This window comes from Rhopalosiphum padi, chromosome 1 (assembly GCF_020882245.1).
Source record: "Rhopalosiphum padi isolate XX-2018 chromosome 1, ASM2088224v1, whole genome shotgun sequence".
NCBI lineage: Eukaryota > Metazoa > Arthropoda > Insecta > Hemiptera > Aphididae > Rhopalosiphum > Rhopalosiphum padi.
Genome location: NC_083597.1, coordinates 60,801,767 through 60,810,416, shown reverse-complemented (window position 1 = coordinate 60,810,416; position 8,650 = coordinate 60,801,767). Strand labels below are relative to the sequence as shown.

The window sequence follows — 8,650 nt, the reverse complement described above, 5'->3', positions numbered from 1 at the left end:
AGCCTATGGGTAAATCACACATATATAAAACAGCCTAGGTTATTAATGTATAAATAGTATAACTAGATCACTAGAGATGTACCTTTATAACGCCTTATTATATCTATGAAAGCAATGGACCTTATTATACTATAGTCTATACACTATACTCTATAGTGTAAACATACTTATATCATATAACAGGGGTGGTCAACTTTAATTAGATTGCGATCGACCTCCAAGTTTTTCTAGGTTGCACCGAACCAATTGACTATAGGACGTCACTATAGCTCCTCCGTTGACAGATGACATTGCGACGTCTTCGTCGCTCTCCGGGACGACCATGACAATGGCTGTTCCACCACCGCCGTTGTGGGTAACTCGTCTCCGGAAACGATACCAGTATCCTGCGTAGTCACCGCGGGTGTCGTGACGTCTCCTATAGTCAACTGGTCCGGCACAACGGCGCTAACGATACTTGACTCCTGCCTGATGGTATCCGCGGGTGTCGTGACGTCCTGTATAGTCAACTGGTCTAGCGTAACGTTACTCATACCCAATACTAAAACTTCATGTACCAATTGTTCAATATACGATCTTTCTTCTTGTCCGACGCCGGCGCTTTCCATTGTTATGAGAATCCCATACACTGTGTCCTCAACGGATGTCAAATAGACGGTTATGTTACCGTCTTATTCCACCACAGTTGTATAATATAATTTGTTCCACGGTTTACCTACTACATATCATGTGTATGTGTGGGTTTGAATTATTTCATCTACAGGAATCAAATGAGGTGTCCACGATGATTCAGGATGTGCCAATAATATAGGATTACGACGTCTACGCTTTTATGCCGTAAATCGTAATTGAAAATTAATAAAAACCGTTTCACGGACAATTAATATATAGCTACAGTAAAGGTAATCTCTTTTATGGGATCAACAACGACGATTTGATATTACATATAATATTATATTATATTGAATTCACGTATATTATACGGATTCGCCCGGTATATGAAGAAAAATTGTTTTCTAGGTACTTACACGAGTAAACAAGTCACTTTAAGCGGTGCATACGAATTGCGTGCCAAAAAAGTAAACATAAATTGGAATGTCCAAATTGCATGCTGCCTCTTAGAGAGGTCTGTCCGAATTGCATGCCGCCTCTTCGAGAAGTCTGTCCGAATTACATGCCGTGTACCTATATTACCACCTACAAGTTTATCTTTATTTATCATGCACTTACGTATATTATTATTCTATGACTTACATGAACAACTTAAACTTTATTTTTGATTTTTCTATTATTTTTTTTAAAAACGCATGCATAGAAACTGATGTTTCTAGATTGAAATATTTTTTTTAAAATGTTACCAAATCACAAGAGAAGATGGCACTATGAATATTAAATAAAACGATTTTAATTTAAGGTAATCAAGTGAATGTATTTTACAGTTTTACATAGAATTTCAATTAAATAATAATATTATAAAATTTGATGAACTTTTTTTGACAATATACAATAAAGGTAGTTAAGTATATACATATTATATAATAATAACTTACTAGTAATAATTACCTACTAATTTTTTTTCATTTTTAGTCAATGTTAGCGTATATAATTCAAATAATGTTTTTGTTTAAATTTTTGTCTCAGAAATAATCCTAGATTTTCTCATTGGTATACTTTAAATTTTAAAATCATTACGGTCATCGGTAATCTTTTAATATTAGGTACCTATAATACGTTCATATAAAAATCAACAAAAAAAATAACAACACATAGATAACGATTAATTTTGTATTCAATTTTGTACTTTTGTAGATTTGTAGGTACGTTATAGAAATTCACGGCCAGCCGCCAGCGTCAAGTCGACCATAATAATATTGTACATTAATAGTTTCGGACGTCGAAGATGTTCAATGGTCTCCGGGCCCTAAACTGGTTGGTCAATCGTATTAAGTACCGGCTGAGAACTTGGCGTTTTCACATAATTCCGCCACTATACCCGCCAACCCGCCGAGGTTCTCGCCTGTCGTCGTACATTATCCGCGAACAATAAACATGGATTATCCCCGATTCCCTGAAACCTTCAGGAAGTCTTTCGCAGTTGTCTTCGGAAATTTATGTGCAGCGTGCAGGTGATCTCGCCATAAAGGTGAAGTTTATGCACCGTTTCCGATTTCTTACATCTACAGTAAGTTTGGAGTGGCATCACTGGCATCCTTCGTGTCCGTGCTGTACTGCTGTGATGAAGCGCATAATATAATATATTCTATAACCATCGATCGTTCGCGATTTAACGTAATGGTTGTATATAATCGTAAGGCATTACACGCAATTCAAAAATACCAAACAAATGCAACGGTTTCACAAAATAGTATGACGATATTTATTCAGACAAAAAATAGCCCGACAGTTCTTTCCTGGCGGGGAACTATACTTAATAACCGGTACCGAAGCCTCAAGCCTGAAAGAATGGTGGTCTGCTGTGCAACATTAACATTTACTGTTACTGCGATTAGTGCGATTATGGTAAAAGCAATAATTTAGCATGGTCCATTCTATACTCGGCGAACGGCATGAAGGCGGAAATTTGAAAATGAACAGGATAGGCCTGTGCACGGACTCGACTGACTGTGTGTACAATTTGAATTAATTATAAAACATTATGATTTTGAACATAATATCTCAGCTTATTATTTTATAAGGTATACAATATACAAGAGCGTTTTTAACGTTTGCAGTTGCTTTTCATTTTATATTTATTAATATAATATATATATATAATGTATAAAGTGTTCGAAAGTGTTAGATTTCTATGTTTCTAATGTATATTATTTATATATAATATTAGTTGCAATTGTATTCCTGCTTTGTTTATCAAGGCATATAAATGATTTTAATTATTTTTACATGACTGTCATATATACCACATACGATCATTATAAATTCATATCTATAATACCTAGTGGTTTATGTCTATATTATTGAATAATTGGTAAAATCAATTATGTTTAGGAACTAAATGAATGTTTATTAACATATTAAATATTTATCATTATTTTGGTAAGTATGCCAATGAGTTTACCGTGGTTCGCGAGCATATGCCTGGACGGTCAAATGGAAAGAACAACAGCTTTTTATTATTTTAAAAATTTCTTGTAGGATTTAATTTGAAATATTAAAAAAGTGGTATAGGTCATGTAGGTATATTATTGAGATACCTTACACATTCTTGGTTGATGAATATAAATTATACTTATTTATAGTACACAAAGAGTCACTCTGTGTATATATAGCTTATTTTGTGTCTTTTTTTTATTCATTGCTTTTCTGTCTTATTACCAGTATTACTGCTTTTAACTACAACAGGAACATGATTTAATGAGATAAAAAAGTTTTCACTAAGACTTAGGAAATATACAATTGGTATATCATTTAGAACTGAAGGAAAACTGTTGTAATTTATGTAGTTTCTAATCAAATAGTAAATTTATAGGCTTACTACTTCATAATTTGAAATGAGTAAATAAACATAATTTTAACATTGTATTACATTACATAGAATATTTATTTACCTAACTATAAAATATAAATAAAATATTTTTCATTTTATCGTTTCATATTTTTTGAACTAGTAAAAATACTTCAATCACATATTCAGATATTACATAAAACAATAGTATTTCACTATATATATATATATATATAGCTATTATCTATCTATCTATCGTATTCAAACGAAAAAGCTATTAATAATAATAATAAACATTTGTGTTTTAATTGAACACACAAAATTGGATTACTTTATTAACTTAGTTAACATATTCAAGTTATGAAATACATTATTTGTTATATATATTTTTTTAAGGCACATAATGTCCTCGGACTTTATGATAATTTTTTATTTTTTCAATGTCTACTGAAGGATATTGTTGTTTGACAGCATCCATGTCCAAATTTGGATATCGTTTCATCAGATGCATCACATGGTTACGATCACGACTTAAAAAAAAAAAATATATACATAAATATTACATTAAATCAATGGAAAAATAATTTATTTAAGAATTTCATTATTATTTTTAATAAATTATAATCAAATTTGCTAAAAAATTAGAATTATCTTATATTCATTTATATACATAGTTTACGGAAATAAATAAAGTTACAGAGAAGATCCTCATTAAATGGGACTAAATAATTCAAACAATGATGAATAGTAAAAAAAAAAAAAAATATTTTTTAAATTATTTTATCGATTTTCAACATTTAAGTAACTTGTAGTAATAAAATAATAAGAATAATAAGTAATAATAGTATCAGTATATAATATTATTGATCTTTGAGTTTAATTTGAGTGTAAACCGAAATAAAGGTTATATAATTGACACTCTACTATATAATATAAAATGAAAGAATATCCTTCTGAATATTAAAAATAGTAATAATACACATTTTTCAGTACTCTATAAAGATGTATGACTCCATGTCTCCATTAAGCATAATTATTCCTAGTATAATAAGATAATTATAATTGAAACTTTCTAAAAATATTGAGTTCATTAAATATCATCAAAACTTATTTTTCAATCAATTAAAGAGAAGAAAATACTAGACATAAAATTGTGTGAAGAATCTTAAGCATGAGACTTAGGTTTATTATTTTTAAATAAGCGTGTTTATTTTAATTATTATTAATTATTTAATAATTTACTATTAAGTACTTACTTTCTACTTTTTCTATTAGCGTTATGTAATTTTTCTCTATATAACCTTTGGAATTTTTCAATGTTTCCATTAACGATATTAAATGTATGTTTATTTCTCCATTTTTTATTCAAAAATTTTGGAATTAAATGTTCAAATTTACGATAAAAAAAGTTCAACCCTGAAATTATAATCAATTTAGTATCAATTTTACAAACATTATAAACATGCTTAAATTTTGTTTTACATGGTCATTGGTTATTGATAAATACAACCTAAATTATTTTTCAACCAAGATTTAAACTAAGCAAATAAAATATTATTAAAAATTAATTATTATACAAAAATAACACATAGATCAATCAAAAACTTTTTTTTAACTTATTAGTTTTTCAGAGTATAATTTATTTTTTTAAAGTAATAATTTACCCAATAAATTAGTAACTAATTGTCCAGGTCTTTCTGCAGATTCTCCTACTTCTAATTTGTAATAAGCTTCATTACGTTCACGTACAACAGTTTCAAGATTATTCATACTTTCTTCAACCTTACAATAATATAAATAAAAATGTTAAAACAAATAAATAATTATATTAATATAGTTAAAGAATACCTTATCAATACGTTCTGGATTTGGGAATAATTCAATTTGAGCTTTGCATTCATGTTCCATTGTTAACAACATATTGCGTTCTTTCAGTAACACATACCTGCACAATATAAAAGAAAAATAATAAGACTAAAGGATAACATAGTTAAACATAACTACATACTTTTACAGATTATTAACTTAAATTATAACATAATATATTATAATGTAACATCAAATATAATATTATAGGTAACTTGAAACTGTCAATAGTATTATCATTACCATAGGAAAAAAAGAAATTTGAGAAATTATAGCATAAAATATTTAAAATAGTTAAAATGCATGGTTTAACATACAATTAATCAATAAAATCATATTATACTTCATAATTGCATAAAACAATAGACAATAGTTAATTTTCTTAGTGTATCAAATAAAAATCATGTATTTTGAATACATGAATATAAACAATTAGTTTTTTTACCAAAGTTTATGTAAATCTTGATTGCTTTTAATGCGCAACTCATCCTTTGTCCACGATCTCCCAACTTTTATATGTTCAACAGCCCAATTCTTTTTATCATCAAAAAATTCCATTAGATCACGATGAACAGTTGAAATATGAACACCATTTGATCTAAAATTATCATTTATTTAAAATAATAACTGGTGTATTTATAATTTAGATTATAGTTAGGTCTACTAAATGAATTACATAAATTGTTCAAAACATTTAATAATAGATTATAAGTTAATTAATTAATTTCATAAATATTTTATACTAATTATTATACCTTATATTAGTGTGTAATGTCGTGTTTGATATATTTTGGAATATACGACATTTCGATAAAATTCGAAAAGCCATAGTTATATAATTTTACAACTCTTGTAATAAGAACAGCAAACTGTATAATACGGTATAATATAGTAGCATTGAGTATACTTAAAAACAATTAAGCGATAGCACGATGCAAAAAAGTTGATATCTTCTCTACATCATAGTATGATATAATTATCAAATATTTAGATAATAACCACGGATATAGATACTATATATAGTATCTATATCCGTGATAATAACCGTAGAGATAAAAAATAGTATATTGATAATAATATGAAACTGATATAATTTCAAATTCAAATTTGTTTTTGAACGTGAACTTTTATGATTTTGTGAATATAAAACCAATCATAATATGATATAATCTACCTATATTATAAATTAACAATTAAAAAATATTTGTTTATTCAATTTTTATAAAAACTATGGTTGATGTCAATGAAGGGGTAAAAGTCATTTATTTTTATTGTTGTTTTATCTATTGGTAAATTTTCAAAGCGTAATTTATGATAAATAAAATAATTATGATATTTATTTCACGTTATTAACAAACAATAAACCATGATTAACTAACTTAGTTAGTTAATCCTGCAATAAACATAATGCAATGGAATATTTTTTACTGAAATTAATTGAACTATATTTTGAACAGTTTAATGTGTTTAGATAATTATTGAATGTATTGAATTAGTCATAAAAAATGGTTTATTGAAGAACTAGTTACTTTTTAACTTCAATGTTCTACCCATAATTATAATTAAATGTTGCAGTATATTATTGATAACTTATATTATTTATTTTAGACACTTTTTGTGGTGGACGAAGTTAGTGACATTATTAAGGAATCAATTGAACATTCAATTGGCAGTCAATTATACCAACAAAATATGGTAAATAAATGGACAGATTCTGTGGTTGAAAACTGTCTTACGAAACTTTCTAAATTGGCTAAACCTTTTAAATATATAGGTAAAATAGAAATATTATCATTATTTATGCTTATAATGTTTAATTTTTATCTGTTGTAATATATTTAACAACTATTATACTATTATACTTAAAGATAATTTTTTTTTTAGTAACATGTGCTATCATGCAAAAAATTGGAGCTGGTCTTCATTCAGCAAGTTCGTGTTTTTGGGATAATTCAACAGATGGTAGTTGTACAGTTAGATGGGAAAACAAAACTATATATGTTATTGTAACTGTTTTTGGCCTAGCTATATGAATATAGTAAAATACAATTTTGTACAAGTCTAGAAATATATTTATATCATTAAGTATTAGAATATCTTTTTTTAATGTATTTTGCATGAAACAAGAAAATAATTTTCATATTTTTGGTTTTGCTATTACCAACAGATAACAGTAGAATTATTTTTGATTTTTTGCAATTCATCTTTATTAGAATACTAATTTAGATTTAATTTATGTATTGTAAAAATTGATATTGGTTGTTTCAACATTAATAGTTACTTAAATAACAATGCATCAATAAAAATTGTTATTTATAGCATTTAAATATTTTGTACTTTAATTTTAAAATGTATTTTATGTCAACGATCATGTAAAATGTAATATATCATTATTGTTCTGGTAAATTGATTGCAATTTACGTTAAACTAAGAATACATTTTGTATTATATTATATTTTATATTTACAATACATTTTTTTTTTTTGGCTAGGTACCCTAAATCAAGGCTCTCATTTGTAACTACAATTAATTGTTTAATTGTAAATAACAGAATCATGACAATACTATTATACAAGTAGTCATTTTTCAATGGTCGATGATTTGCATTTTAGTGATGGCATAGATACCTACCAAATTACTAACATCAAGTTTTGGTTTCTGAAAATCTAGCAAAACGGTAATACCCATTGGCCATTACAATTATTCAAAAAGCTAAACTATGAAATTTAGGTTTGATCAATTCAAATTTCAAAATCTTTTTAAAACCTTTGATAACAAAAATTATTAATTTTATTAATTGCTGTTTAATTTTTTAAGCTTTTTAACCAATTATAAATTCTATAACTCCAAATTTTATCCATACATTTCAAAATTTCACCATTTTATGTATTATTTTGGGTGCCCCCTATACAGTGGACAGCGCTTATAAGATTCACTTTGGGACCAGCACATAGTGAGTCTTATAACCGAATGAATCTATTGGTATACATATTTTATGAATTTTATTTTAATCTACTTTAATATTATATATTACAAATTATTAATGAATAAATGAAAATATTTAAATTATATTAGGTATTATAAAAATGATTAAGTACATATTAATTAAAAATTATAATTTATGGATGTACATACTTATTATTTATGAAAAAAATTGTTATTTTAGTTTGTTTTGAATCATTTTCTAATATGAGATACTTGTGATAAACTGATAAATATGAAATGCAATAAAATGTGTTGTATATACAGTATACACACATTATAAAAATTGAATTGAAACCAGTAATAACCAACATATATGACAATTGTTATATGTAATTT

General features: G+C 26.5%; 2 protein-coding genes across 2 annotated transcripts; one reads left to right on the top strand and one right to left on the bottom strand.

The window, feature by feature from the left end:
• Positions 1 to 3,744: 3,744 nt before the first annotated feature.
• On the bottom strand, positions 3,745 to 6,298 carry LOC132917920 (large ribosomal subunit protein uL29m). The gene is made up of 6 exons (XM_060978916.1): positions 6,085 to 6,298; positions 5,775 to 5,927; positions 5,312 to 5,408; positions 5,128 to 5,245; positions 4,720 to 4,879; positions 3,745 to 3,993 (listed from the first exon to the last, which is right to left on the bottom strand). Exons 1-6 carry the CDS (start codon positions 6,156 to 6,158, stop codon positions 3,855 to 3,857), a joined length of 741 nt encoding a protein of 246 aa, XP_060834899.1. The 5' UTR covers positions 6,159 to 6,298; the 3' UTR covers positions 3,745 to 3,854.
• Positions 6,299 to 6,417: 119 nt separating this feature from the next.
• On the top strand, positions 6,418 to 7,800 carry LOC132931807 (dynein light chain Tctex-type 1-like). Its single transcript, XM_060997824.1, has 3 exons — positions 6,418 to 6,580; positions 6,938 to 7,103; positions 7,214 to 7,800. The coding sequence occupies exons 1-3, from the start codon at positions 6,560 to 6,562 to the stop codon at positions 7,360 to 7,362; spliced, it is 336 nt and encodes a 111-aa protein (XP_060853807.1). The 5' UTR covers positions 6,418 to 6,559; the 3' UTR covers positions 7,363 to 7,800.
• The last annotated feature ends 850 nt before the right edge of the window (positions 7,801 to 8,650 follow it).